Source organism: Acipenser ruthenus, chromosome 14 (assembly GCF_902713425.1).
Source record: "Acipenser ruthenus chromosome 14, fAciRut3.2 maternal haplotype, whole genome shotgun sequence".
NCBI lineage: Eukaryota > Metazoa > Chordata > Actinopteri > Acipenseriformes > Acipenseridae > Acipenser > Acipenser ruthenus.
In genome coordinates, this window is record NC_081202.1 from 17,246,029 (window position 1) to 17,261,066 (window position 15,038).

Sequence of the window (15,038 nt, forward strand, 5' to 3'; positions counted from 1 at the left end):
ATTTACAAAACATGCGAACACTTCAGAATACACATTTATTGTAAGATTCAGGGTATGGTTACTTTCTAAATAAAGGAAGAACATTCTGAAGCTTTGTTGTCCAGCTAGACTGCAAAGTGTTGATTGATAGACTGTGTGTCGTGTTACAGTACATGATCGTGGGTGACTGCTTCATTTATTTACCCTGGTTTTCCCCCAGACAACAACTGTAGTTTGAACTTATGGACCACTGTGTCATGAGTTGCTGCAGAGGCTTGTGGCAACTGAAAGCCAGCAGTAAATAAGGGCAAGAACCCAAACACTTCATGACTGTAATCATTAAATTGAATCAATGACAGCTTCCTGATATATTAGTGAGGTGCCCAAACTCTGCAAATCATAAACAAAAGGGGCCTTTATTTTTTCATAGACTGCAAACTGGAAAGAAAAAAACACAAATCTCAAAGTGCATTTTACAGTGCATTCTCAAGTATTATGCATTCCCACTGCATTAGTACTTGAACTTGCCAACCAACATCTTGTGTTGCTCTGCTGTCTTTTATGCTTTATGTAATGTTGCTCTCTGATTCTTTCATGGCCTGAATCCTTCTGATGCATACTTTAGTGGAAATGCCAACATGTTAATGCACTTGCAGTAATTTTACATGATTTGCTGCACCCTTATTAATAAATAATGTGCCTACAGTGAAAAATGGGGGTGAGGGAGTAGCTCAGTTGTTTTGAGAAATCCCCAGATCAGACAATGAGTATCCATCTAGCATACTTGCCAAATTTGGAAACTGTTCAGCGGGACGTTTGTCTCCGGCGGTGGGGGGGGGTCGGTCAAGGGGGTCAACGCATCATACACATGGGAGGAGTCACGTAAAAAACACTCATTATCATATAATAGACGTATCCCCCCGAACTCAACACAACACAACCCATCATTGCAGTAAAAATAGACATGATGAAGCATTCTTACCTTTGTATAAGTTAGTGATCAGCCGCACGAAGAGCACAGTGTGTGGTTTTCACTAACTTTACTGTGCAGAATACATTTTTTTTTTTCTATGGGTAAATATTGGGACTTTCTATGCATCGGAACACAGGACATTTGCTAGGAAATTGGGACTGTCCCGACCATATAGGGACTGTTGGCATGTATGATCTAGAACAAGGGTTCTCAGACATTGTGATAGTGGGCTTCCCTTGGGTAAGAAAAAAATAATTACACCCTGCTAGAGAGGAGATAAATGTACGGTACACATAATGAAGGAGGTACTTAAGGAAGGAGTAAGCATAGAACATACTATTTTTTAAATGTATTACAACATTTTAAAAGTTACATTTTACTGTTTTCTGAGACATGTCTATGATGTACATTAAATTGTTATTTCCGTAACATGAATGTATCATACATCTGTAACTTCAAACACATGTTTTAAAAACTTTAGTAATACTAAAGAAACTAAATGAAGTTCAACATACGTTTAGACAAAAGTGAAGAGGACTTTATTAGTGTTTTGGTTTACGCATTTTTACAACAAAGGAATGCGGCTGCGTTTGACGGTGTGTTTTTTGCGGGTAGTTTAATGGGAATGTACTAGTTGTCTGTGTAGTGAGTTTTTAGAGAGTTGGCACTTTTGTTTCTGTGCCGCTCGGCATTAAATCTTCCACAGTGGGGTTAAAGCAGAGATTCAGCCCAGCTGGTGACTTATTGGCTTCCAGGGCCTGCTTATTATCTGAATTGCTCGAAACTAAAAGCCTGTACTTTGCAGCGGGAGACAGCTGCATCTTCCACAAAACAAACAAGGTGGCAGGGTCAGGCACTCCTCCCTAGGGAGGCATGCCTCACAGTTTTGAGAACCCCTGATCTAGAAGTATAACATGAAAGAAAACATGTCTCATCAAGAATATGTAGGTTAAACAGCATGCGTTGCATTATTTTGCCTTGGCTTGGGAAATGTTACACATTTTACATTTCTCATGGTTTACTACAGTATTCCAAATTTATTGCCTAAAGTGAAGCAAAATATCTTTATCTGAAACAGCCAACTTCCAGAAGGAAGCTTTTGCATGAAAAGGCTCCTTCTCACACAGTACACATTTGTTCTATGATTCCACGCATCCTTCTTATAGCCAGCATTTACGTCATTTGCTGCTTTTAGTACAATCTGCTTACTCCCCGCTGCCTTCACATGACAAATGTGCAACCCCCCCCCCCCCCCCCCCCCCATCCAATCTGATTCCCTGCTGTTGCTGATGGAGTTGTGAATGTATGCAGTCAGCCTTGTGCGTTGTAAGGTTTAGATGTTGGCATGGATGCTTTGTGAAGGGAATCAGGGGAATAATGTATCTCTTTGTGTCAAGTGTTTAACATTATGAATTCCACGCTGCTTTTAGTTTGTTTATAAGTGCTAGAAACCAACTAAAGAACTACTCCTGTTTTTCAGCATTAGAAACCTGAGTTTTTATAAAATTAAAACTCAAAAACAATTTGTACAATAAAAAAAAATACATGTACAGGTTCATAAACTGCAAATTGTTAGTTGAGGGGGCATTGTTGTTATTAATAATAATAATAATAATAATAATAATAATAATAATAATAATACAACCCCTTTTTTATTTACACCCCCCCCCCCCCCACCCCCACACTAACTGTATTCAACACAATTCTCTGACAGGGTTGCTCTTCTCCAATTGTGGTGAAGTTTGCCGACACTCAGAAGGATAAGGAACAGAGACGCTTACAGCAGCAGCTGGCACAACAGATGCAGCAGCTCAATACTGCCACCTGGGGGAACCTCACTGGCCTTGGAGGGCTTACACCACAGTACTTGGCAGTGAGTAGTCTACTGACAGCCGAGTGGTTCGGCACATGTTTTTTGATTTAATTTAATCTGGTTTGCTGTTCATGAAACCTTTCTTGGCTGTTTCTAAAGAGAGATTGGAGTGTAATTGGTTAGGCTGATATCTGGAATTTGGGTGTATTTTGGTTACTGAAGGGTTTCTAAATAAAAAAAAAAAAAAAAAAAAAAAAAAACACTCCAGTAAGCGCGGGGGGGGAAATAGCCTTGATTGACAGAGTTGTAATATTGCAACACTAGACTACTGAGAGTTTTTAATTAGTCACAGCATATTGGTTTAAGCAGATTTAACACCTGGTTGTTAAAGTTGTAAATTAATTAATTGTTTCAGTGCACCAGTTGTTGTGAGGTTTTCCTGTGTGTGCGGTTTGAACAGGGCTTAGACATGAATATGCATTTGCAGCACTGCCCTGAGGGATTCTTAGTTTGACAATACAAGCTTTATAAGGATCCCTGTGGCATGAAAATATGCATAAAAAACAAAAGGTGGGGTGCTGCGATAGGAAAAAAATGTGTCATTTAGATACAAATGTGTTCCCTTTTGCTTTTAGCTCCTCCAGCAAGCCACCTCTTCTAATAACCTGGGAGCATTTGGCGGCATTCAACAAATGGCAGGTGAGTGTAATTTAACAACCTTAAAAAATGACACTTTTATTGCCTTACAGCCTTGGCAGAAGTGTAGCAAATGGCTTTAGGGAACAAGTCAAACCTATAATGCGGAGAGTGCTTCCTTACCCACCAGGCTCACAGGACACAATGTGTTCGAGGTGCTTCTTTCTGTGGCCTAGGTATGCACAGGGGTAACACGTTACCCATTCAAAACTGTTATATTGAGGCAGGGAATGTATTTCCCAGATCCCTCAACCTTCAGAATTGCAGTCCAGTGATAACGCCACCAAGTTTATTGCTAAACCACTCCTGACTATAACCAACGAAAGCCATTAAACCCTCCCCCTTTCTGTTCATTGTGGCAATGTAAGGTCATAGAATTGAAATGAAGCTCCACAGTGTCCATAGCTTCAAACATTTCCTTATTACATGTACAGTAGTAGTTTATTTTGGGTATAGGAATGCTGATTTGGCTATATAAGCCAGCCTTGCTCTCTTGCTTTCTCTCTCCCTCCCCATATGGATGGTCAGCAAGTCAGTTAGAATATCAAATAGGTCATTATTCTAGGAAGCTAGTGGTGGGCATGAACACAAGTATTTTTTGGGCGGTAAGCAAGAAAACAGGTAAGTTTGCTCTACAGACGGCATCAAAAAACATATTTATTCTACTTGTTTAATATGGCGCTTTCCCGGAAGCCTTTAAAAGTGGTTTTACATGACTTGTTGAAACAGGAAATATAAAGCCCATTGTCAATAAAACACATTTTAAACTGTAACATACTCTTATGGCACGTCAACATACAGTATATTAAAATATACATTTACTATTTTTACGGATTTATATTAAGGTGGTGACATTTCCACTGTTGCACTGCTAGAAGCTGAACTCATTGTTTTTATTCTGATCAGCGCTTGGGGATTAGTTAACTAGCAAGCAGAGATAAATGGAATGAAGAGTTCTGTGAGGTCTACCCAAAGAACATATTTGTATTTACATAAATGAATGTACATGTACTGTGATGGTTAGTGATACATACATACATACATACATAGTTACGTTTACATTTTTTTGTATATCGTATGTATGTATGTATGTATGTGTACATATAATTTAGGCTACAATAAGGTAACGTAGCATCTGTACATTTTTCAGTGAATTTTCCTTGTCCCAGCTTCTCACAGTTTTTATAATCCTGATGGTTGTCTGCTGTCTAAACAGTGTGTCTCCAGACTCCAGCTGCAGTGAGACATTTGATTTCCTAACTGCAGTTTTAAATGAAAGCTCATTAAATAATAATTAAGGATGACAGAAAAGAAGCAGTGACCTGTTTTTAATAGGAAACCTAAACATTGTAGAGGCCTAATCAAGCAGAATTACTTCTGTGACCCTGTGATTCTTAGGCCACAGATAGCAGAATTATGTGATTTGATTTTTTTTGTTTTGTTTTGTTTAATGAAGAAATCTTTGGTATCAAGAATCAAAGATGGTATCTGAAAGGGGGATAGTTGTACATTGAACATCACAAGCTGTGTTTGTAGCAGATGATGTATGGATATTATCATAAGGTCAGTCTTGCTATGTGACCTTCCATTTAAGTTTCTGGGTTGTACACACTGAGGATAGAAGATCACAACAGACCACAGATGCTCATTATGGGTGCAAAGATGAACTGAGAAGTGGAAAGAATCGCAGGGCTTGGAACTGACAGGAAAAGCAATTAAGGCAGAAGATATAGTCATTTCTCATTTTAAATATACTACAGACAATAGCAGTGCCCAGTGGTAATAAAGTATTGGAATTAAAGTATTATATTTTTAAAAAGGAGATAATACATAGGCCTTATACATCAAATAAGGCATTCCCATGTGAAGCGCCTATGACAGCGCCTATGTAGTTTCCCAGTGGAGCCAAGACTGGTTGAATTATAGTCCTTGTTCATCAGAAATAAAGAAAGAAAGTCTGATCTGGGAGGCTCTTCCACACATACAGACAGTGTGACAGGACTACCTTGGCCTTTTCAGATGTGGGTACTTGGACTTCATATAGCATATGTTTTAATGTCAGGACTGTATATGTTTTGAATGTGTGCTGACAGCTGTTTTTATCCCAAATCCTCCTTGGAAATTACTACACAAAGAAGCTTCACGTTAGAAATAGAAGCTGTTTACAGAAACAGCAGGGAGCTTCGAAATCCATTTCTGTGGTGGGCAGTCGGATCGTAATTGCCTTCTGAATGATCATCCCCCCAGGGATTTCATATCCCCCCCAACAACTGGACTAGTGGAGACACATGTATGTCTGCATATATGTACATACAATACATATGCCAAACGTAGAGAACATTTTTAGTTTAAAGTTATGGATAAACTTTCATTTAACTTTAGTATTAAAAAGCACATATTGTATAAAAATACATTTAGATTCCATTTTGAAGTGAATGTATTTGTGTTTATAATGTATAATGTAATGAACAGGTTCTGGTATTGGTGGCCTGCTAATGCATGAGTTCTGGCCTCTAGTTGGTATGTCTTCAAAACCACTAGCCTGAATTTTAACTGGTGGAATACTTGTGTCCTGATACTGACACTGGTCAAAGGTAATTTGTATCCTTGCCCAGGGATATATTTGTTGCTGGTGTTATTATAAAAAGCTGAGGGTTGTGGGCGATGACTAGGTTCATCAATTAAAAATGGTTTGTGTTCAGATAAATCTGCCAACCAGGAGCTGAGAGAGAATTAGCATCTGCATATTTCCACTCCAGAAGTAGTTGGGTAGATGAATCCTAAGAATGGCATAATTGATGGTAGGTGTTAAATGGATTTGAAAAATGAATGCTATCTAATTTAAGGCTATAAACGGTGGCAGATTTTAATTCCGCCACCCTAGAATCTATCAGCCTGATTTTCAGAGGACCTCATTTCAATATTTGAAGTAATATTAATGGGTGGGTAAATAATTCACACCTGTCAAAAAAACAGTAATAGAATTAAAATAGGGAGACTGTATATAGATCCACCACTGTTTAATCCATTACAACAGACCCCATGGTTTCCTGCTGAATTAATTTGAAATACATGTATATTCCATACTTAACTTCACGATACTGTGCTAAAATGAAAACCTCTTTGAGTATTAACCTTCACATGATTAGCTACAAGTTCTTTTATATATATATATATATATATATATATATATATATATATATATATATATATACATACACACACACATTTTTTAGACCTTGTTTCATGTTTATATTAGTTATGACAATACCTGTAGCTGCTGTTCAACATTCCTGTTGTTTCTCCATCATCCCACTTCACCTGTAATATTTTTCAGTGCTATATCAGATTCATATGAGACAGCCTCATGTAGCTCTGATCTCTCACAAAGCTGGTGATGCAGTTTTTACCTCAGAGCTTCCACTCCTGAGGTTCCATAGTAATTAATTTCCAGTTAGGTGCACCTCCAGATCTCTAGTGTTGCCATCTAATGATTAACACTGGTACAGTGTTTGATACGCTGTTTGGGAGCCGCAGTATGGCATAACGTCAAAAAAAGAAATCGCTTACCTATTTTCCTTTTTTTTTTTTTTTGTATATAGTATTTGGAATAAGATAACTTTGTTGTGATCAATCATAAAGATTGAAATCACTGTTAGTTTGCTGCAATGTTAATATAGCACAGATCAATACAGTAGTATGCAATGTCAACATATTTAAAATGATGTTTTCTTTTCCAAATGAGAATTTTTTTGCACAATGATAGTTGCAGCAGATCACAGAATGCAGAGGCGCATCACAGTTGTATTGGGATCAATCCTTTCAAATCGGTCCTATTTCCAGAGGCACTTTGATTTCCTCTTTGTCTTTTTCTGGTATGAAATACGAAGTGACACAACCTGTAAGCTAAAGTTGCAGCTGACGAAGTGAAAACATCATAGGAAAAAAACAGACCGCAAGAAGATTCTTGTAGATCCGGTAAAAGTGTCCCTAATAAAAATAAAACAAAGTTGAATAACATCTGTTGAGGCTAGATTATGATACTTTAATTATTTGCTGCTCTATAGTAGTTCAAGAGATGATTGGATATCACATTAATAAATCTTTAAGAACTGTTCACAGCTCCTCTGTGCTCCTTGTTCAGACTTGAACTCCACTGGTAGAGAACCTTACCTACTGAAAGATCCTGCTGTTGTCCCTTCACTTCTTTGTCAAACCCAAAAAGCAAGAATTGTGTGCATATGATAATGGGATTTGAGTGTTCTATTACCATCCATCTGTCACTTTTCAACAGGCTCTGATGGGCAAGCACTCATAACAACTGACATCTGTTCCTGCTTATTGATATGCAGATTCATGGTAATTGCAATGAACAATAAGATACAAAATTGCCTAAGGTGAACATTAAATTAAACCTGCATGCATGGCCCCTTGTACATACAGTATATATGTTGGCGGTGGTGGTGGTGGTGGTTTTTTTTCCAAACTAAAAGATTTATGTTGTCACAGTGCGCTGTATATTTACAGTAATTTATTTATTTAATCAGTCAGTAATGACATAAAAGCAGAGCTGACCTCTGTATATGGAAATGATATATTCAGACAAATATTTAACCTATTTCTTTTGATTGAAATGATGTTATACTGTGACCTTTCAACTCCACCTGATTCATGGTAAAGTACAGGAAGCAAAAAGAAATGGTAAAACCACAAAGCCTTTTAGTCAGTATTTGTTTTGGATACATATTGTTTTCAGTAGGATGGTGGTTACAACCACTGTAAACGTACACATCAACCTGGTGGCCAAGTGCAATAAATGCAACATTCGTCATAAGAACACATCAAAATACAACATGCGAAGGAAACATGTACAGTGTGAAAGTTGTCTACTACACAAAACAAAAGCAGGTACAAGTTCCTTCCTTATGGAAAATTAGAGTGACCATGTTTGTCACACAGACTAGTGTGTTTCCACACGGAGGTAATATAGCTTATACAACGCTTCACTGGACATGCGCCGGTACGTTTCAGAGCACATGTGAGGGTACATGCGGAAGTCATGTTTGTTGGCTCAGAAGAGATGCCTGAGAACAGTGATTTTGGACATAGCAGTGTGGCATTATGCAGATGTTTGGGCGCATAGGGATTATTATACAATGACCAAATACATTCGGAACAGCAAGGTGGGATAGTTTATGTTTTAGCTTTCATGTAGTGCTGATGTACCCTTTAAGCCTTTATTACAGAACCGAAATCATGGCGACTTTACAGTAAGGTCTACTGGCCATATTAAAAGTGAAGGTTGCGTTTGGCGACCGGGCGACCTGATTTGAACCACCCTGGTAGACATCCATTGATATTTATTGTGCTTGTTCCTTCCAACATAGTAGTAGTTTAAGATGATTTTCTAAAAAGAACAAGGAGCAGCCTTTTGACACAAGTTCAATAGCCTCAGCAAAGCAATCATTTAGATGTATGTATTTTAATTAGAGTTAAGTTGTGTACTATAAATGTCCAGGGTGTATTATAATTTTGAGAGATGGCTGGGCTTCATCTTTCTGCTTTCAGACTCTGGAGTGCCCTAAACTAGCACTAACATGAATCATCATGGCTTCTAGATCCATTTACATGTGTCCTGTTTTGCTATGTTGACATCTTGTTGGTCTCCAACAAGAATCTAATCCTTAAGTGTTTTATGGTATCAAATAATATTTTTTTTAATTGTAGAAATAAGTCATCATAATCTGACTGGTTTGTAAGTGTATGGCAAAACAGTAATATGATCTTCAGGATTCCAGATGATTCTAGTGTTTTGATCCAAACCAGATTTGATGAAAATAAGTAATTTGTAGTTTGCTGTTGGTGCTTGCTGCTGCTGTCTCCCCCCAGGGCTATCCTGTAAGTAGAAGATATGATTCTCAAAGTAAGTTTATTGTACTAAATAATACAAATTTAAAGCAAGTGCAGCTTCAAATTATCAAACTATCAAATTATTATTTTATGGCTCATTAGTAAAATATTGTTAGAAAACTTCAGTGGAGAGTGAGTAAAACAAGAAGATTTTAAAACTTCAGTAGAGAGACACAAAGAATATTTGAAACATACTATAGTGATCTGCTTCGAAAGTGACAGCTGTAATTCATTTAAAGGAGTGGTTAGGGTGCGGTTCAGAAGGTTGTGAGTCTGGAACCTGGCTTGGTCATTCTCTACATGCGCATCCCCAAATCTTGTGAATGAGAACCTGTTGTGAGCGGTTCCGCTAATGTACTAAAGCCACAAAAACAAGCACCTCTGTCCGGACTTCTCCCGAGAGCCTACATCTGCTTGGGATAGAACTTCACCAAACTGCAAGATGATGGAGTCAAATTAAAACACAGTTTATATTAAATCCTTTTTGGCTCCTTTTTTAGGTATGAATGCTTTGCAGTTACAGAACCTGGCAACTTTAGCAGCAGCAGCAGCTGCAGCAGCACAAAACTCAGCAGCAACTTCGAATGCAAACCCTCTCTCTGCAACCACTAGTGCCCTTGGAGCACTCACAAGTCCAGGTAATACCCTGCTCGGAGGGGACCAAATTTGGGGGAAATATGATTACTTTTTAAAGATGTATCATAACTGAACATATTTTTTCTGTTTTCAGTACATAATCATACAATCCTACAAAATGATTCTTGGTTCTTCATCTTCATATTTCTCCCAAATGACAAACCAAAAAAAGTATATTGTAGCCCTTTTTCACTGGGGTTTTTAAAATGGCTTTCATTGGTTAAAGCTGTTCAATTCAAAAGACTTGGCTTTGCTACTGCAGCCAGTAAATAATATTAATAACAATAAAATAAAAAAAACGCAATCTAATTTTTTTTCCAGTAGTCCTGTAAACATGTGCATGGTGCTGTAACAGTATGGTGGCTAAAAAAAAAAAAAAAAAGGTAACCTAAAGGTTGAGAGTTAGGTGCCATTGGAAAAGCTCAATGCATGTTGCAGGTTTGAGGATTGCACGAGGCTTGCACATGCATGACGAAGCGCAGGAGTTCTTTAGTGAGATGATTTAGAGAAGGCTTTTCTCTTTGGTGGAGGAAAATCTGATTTTGAGATATTCCACACCGGTAACTCCAGCAGACCCTGTTAAAGTAGAGACAGACACTGTCAGGCAGCAGCCTTGATGAACTCGCAGGAACTCCTACACTGTCTCTCCCAACAGACAAGAGGTTATTAGTCAGTGTTGTGTGAGGGCAACAATAGTACAGGGGATCAAATGGAAAGAATGTGGTAAATGTGAAATCTGTTAAATTGTGAGGTTGTACCTTAGCCCTGTTAGACATGCTGGAGACAGAAACACTCTCAGGAAAATTTAAGTTAAATAGAATCGCTATTGAACCAGATTTTGGTGTGATTGCTGGGAAGCAAAATTTTAGGACTTGATTGCTTGCTTGCTTGCTGCTTAGAAACTGGGCTGTACTATTCACTTGAATTATTTCATCAGTTTCTTTTTATTATGTAGAATATTGTACTTTGCTTTGATTATGCAGTAAGTAGTTCATGACAGTGGTTGTGTTTGCTTTCTGTTAACTTCAATTGAGGCATTTAATCTTCTCTGCCTAAATAAATAAGAAAATGAACCTGTCTGTCAGCCTCCCATCTCCCCTTGTATTTATCTGTCAGAATGAAACTAGTACTTTGATGCGCTTTTCTGGGATCATATATCATTGTTTAGGTGTTCTGTGGATGGAATTGTTGTATAGTTTTGTAAAACAGAAAGTCTTAAATCATTACTTTAGTTACAATATTTAAATCTAGATCATCTGGTAATGCTTTTAGATAGAATGTGTCCGAAATGAAAGTCCTCTCTTGGTAATGACACATTCCCACTGTAGGTTGTGTTGAAGCATTCCTTTCATCAATATTTCTAATGCATTCACAAGCTCACAGATCTAGCTTATAGATCTTGTCAGTGTTGACAGCCATCTTATAAAACAGCTAATATCCTCCCAGTGTCTTAATTTTTTACATGACTTTGAGTTAGATGAATTACTTTCACTACTCTGTTATAACAAACTCATGATGATGTGACTGTTGGTGTGCTAAGAATGGTGTGCATTTGCCTGTAATTTTGATTATTCTTAATGCATTGTTATATTGGCAACCATGTCTATGGGGACTTCTAAGTAAAAAAACAAACACAAAAAAAAACACCTTGGTTTGTGTTTGGTTTTGTCAAATTATAAATTGTAATAATTACAGAAAAACAGTGGCCGGCTTGCATGTCACAATAATTGTTTTTGTAGGTACAGTGCCAAAAATGCTTTTATATTTTGTTGTTTCCGATTTGCTGTCAGTAATCTCCAGATTATCTGGAACAGATTATCTGATGATCTTCACTGTAAGGCACACTTGTCCGGAATTTGAAGACACTTTGTCTGAACAATTGTTACAGGAAGTTACTGTGTTCTGTGTACACTTTGCTTTTTGTATTATATTTCTGGGTAACTAGTCTGGTTTTAATTTAGTTATGCATGAGCATTTGGTATGAGGGTTCTACTACTCTGGTTGTAAATTGCGGTGGCCTATGTATTATTATTATTATTATTATTATTATTATTATTATTATTATTATTATTATTATTATTATTATTTTTCTTTTCTTTCTTTCTTTCTTTCTTTCTTTCTTTCTTTCTTAGCAGACGCCCTTATCCAGGGCGACTTACAGTCGTAAACAAAAATACATTTCAAGAATCACAGTACAAGTATTAATACAGTAATGTGCATTTATATAATACGGATTAGATGTTGTATGTATGTTATACCTTGTTCGATCAATTCAACCACCAGATGGAAAGTCCCATTATTAAAGGGAAAGTGAATTTAGCTCTAATGCTGAGATGAGAATTGCTTTTCCCCAGTTTCATTTCCAAAACCCTCCCCTGTGCCCTGTCTCTCTCTCTCCTGTGCAGTCTCTGGTACACCAAACTCCAGTGCCAGTGCTGCCATGAACTCCCTCGCGTCCCTGGGAACTCTACAGGGACTGGCTGGAGCTACTGTGGGATTGAATAATATAAATGCACTAGCAGGCACCGTTAACAGTAAGTATTGACTTGGAGGAAAGGATTTTGTTTTTTGACTTATCTGGTTAAAACCCCTAATAAAAAATAAGTGTGTGTTATATTTATTTACCATGATCCCTTTTCCTTACAAATTCAAAATGATTATTGTGTCAAATAAAACATTTTATGCAGTGGAATAGTGAAAATGACCTTACTAGGTTGTAACAGCAACAGAATAAGGTCAATCGGGGCTATTGCATATTGCGCAGATTTTATCTGGGTCATTGTATAGTGAGGAAGTGCTAACAGTGCCAAGAATAATATTAAAGTATGTTTAAACTTAGAGGTGTAATGCACTCTGTTAATTACTAATGGAGTAAACAGAAGTCTGTCTGAACTTAACATGCAGAACACATATATGTAGTGGGAAATACCATGAGAATGTACTTCTTCATGTAAAAGTTAGTCAAGCCTCAGTCTGATTTGGCACTGTAACTGAAGGCCAGTCAATAGGTATATATTATTGAGAGAAACTAAGGTAGTTGAAGATTAACACTAACCAGGGTCTCCGAAACTAGCTTCTAGTATTAGCCATGATAGCAGAGACTGGCTTACCAGAAAATGGTGACAGTTATAATTTGCTCAGGACCACACTGTTAACCTGTTTGTTGTATTACAGTCTGTTATTACTAATGCAAAATTAGTAATTCACTGCAAAATCATGTGTTTAAAATGTTGCCTTGCTAGTGTTTCTAGTGCAGTCTGTGTTTCATATGTGCATGTTTTTTCTTCACTAAAAAGCATGTTTGCTTGTCAAAGCCAGAGCTATCTATATGTTGGTGTATTGATCTGTAGGCTTTGAGGTCGTTGTTACTTGAGGTTACATTTTGTTTTTTAAATAGTTGACATTGGGTTTTATATAAGTGGCCCATGTCACAATCCCTAACTCAAGGAGATTCAGCTTTGTCGTTTGCTAGTAAACATATTTCTGAAATATAATTGTTTAAATTCTATATTTTTTATTTCAGTGCCCAACAGTTTCTCCACCCATCTAGGTACATGTTATTTTTTTCCCCCTCTATATACACACCTGATCTCAAAAACGAATAGTCAGCAAGTGTATCAAAATTGTTTAATATTCTTGCAGGCTTTCAGAATGTTTCTTAGTGATAGTGTTAATATAATTGTCTTAACCTCTATATAAGAAAGCAAATCAACTCTTCAAAGAATTACAAAAAAAAACAAAACTATAGTTTCATTAATATAAAAAATATAAATCCTGTAGTAGAAGATTTTAAACAATTGTCAAGCATTGCAATATTTATATGTATTTTGTGCTCCTTTATGGGCCCTCAAGTAACAGCTTCAGTCTTTGAGAATTCAATGTTTTCTTGCCATCTGAAAGGCTTTTAAGCAGTGACATTAACCGTTTTGTTTTCAGTAAAATCTGGTGCTGAGTTGCATGGCTGTCCAAGCTCTCCATAGCCTTTCTGTTCTGTGTGAGAGTGTCAACTTATTTTAAAAAGCACTAATGAATAAGTGCAATTTTCTTTCTCTATTGTTGGGTTTTATGTAAAGTTGCTCAAATGCTCTCAGGTATGGCAGCCCTTAACGGAGGACTTGGTGCAACAGGGTTGACAAATGGGACGGCAGGCACCATGGATGCTCTGAGCCAGGCATACTCAGGAATTCAGCAGTACGCTGCAGCAGCACTTCCAACCTTGTACAGTCAGAGTCTGCTCCAGCAACAGAGTGCAGCAGGCAGCCAGAAAGAGGGTGAGTGCTCCTGGCATCTATATTTTATATACCATATTTGCTTGAGTATAAGTCAAGAAATTTAAACCCAAAACACAATCCTGAAATTGGGGGGGTCGACTAATACACGAGCAAACATATGACCCGATCTGTAATTTATAGTAAAAGCCTATATTTACTGATTGCGATGACCGGCGGTAGCATGAACGCTGTGGAGGGGCATAATAATAATAATAATAATAATAATAATAATAATAATAATAATAATAATAATAATAATAATAATGTTACCTTTTCTATTGCGTGACCCTGCAGCATAGTGCTTCTGTGGGAAACAGCAGCACCTCCATTGTGGGCTACTCTTTGTTGCCCTTGTTGCCCGAGCAAATGCTTCTAATTTCTCTCAAATCAAAACACAAGCATCTCAAGATTTGGCAAACACAATTCCGTGACATTGTCTATATATAAAAAAAATTAATCCCAGGCTTGTTTACATCCAGGAGCTGTCACGTAAAACACAGATGCAGTTTCATTGAATTACAGCCAGACCACACCACCCCCTACATTCCATTGAAATACATACTTCTGTGTGAGCTAGAAAGGAAGTGGGGGTGGGGCTTGTATACTAAAATAATACTACTGTAGGCTATACAAAAAAAACAAAAACATGTACTGTATTGTAATGCACTCTGGCGGTTCTAGGTAGAAATTCTTATAAAATTGTTATTTTTGCAAATCTGCTGCTCAAACGCCTTCAGGATATCCAATACATATATTTAGG

General features: G+C 37.3%; 1 protein-coding gene across 21 annotated transcripts in view; it reads left to right on the plus strand.

The window, feature by feature from the left end:
• The window catches only part of celf2 (cugbp, Elav-like family member 2), a 174,245-nt gene that overhangs the window by 151,194 nt on the left and 8,013 nt on the right, over positions 1 to 15,038 (plus strand). For 9 of the 21 annotated variants that reach the window (XM_034033470.3, XM_034033466.3, XM_058985967.1 and 6 more), the window contains 6 exons: positions 2,667 to 2,825; positions 3,401 to 3,464; positions 9,872 to 10,009; positions 12,413 to 12,541; positions 13,531 to 13,557; positions 14,081 to 14,278. In XM_034033470.3, coding sequence (XP_033889361.1) covers positions 2,667 to 2,825; positions 3,401 to 3,464; positions 9,872 to 10,009; positions 12,413 to 12,541; positions 13,531 to 13,557; positions 14,081 to 14,278 — 715 coding nt within the window. The remainder of the gene's footprint in view (positions 1 to 2,666; positions 2,826 to 3,400; positions 3,465 to 9,871; positions 10,010 to 12,412; positions 12,542 to 13,530; positions 13,558 to 14,080; positions 14,279 to 15,038) is intronic. The other 12 variants (XM_034033468.3, XM_058985966.1, XM_058985968.1 and 9 more) reach the window with 5 other exon arrangements.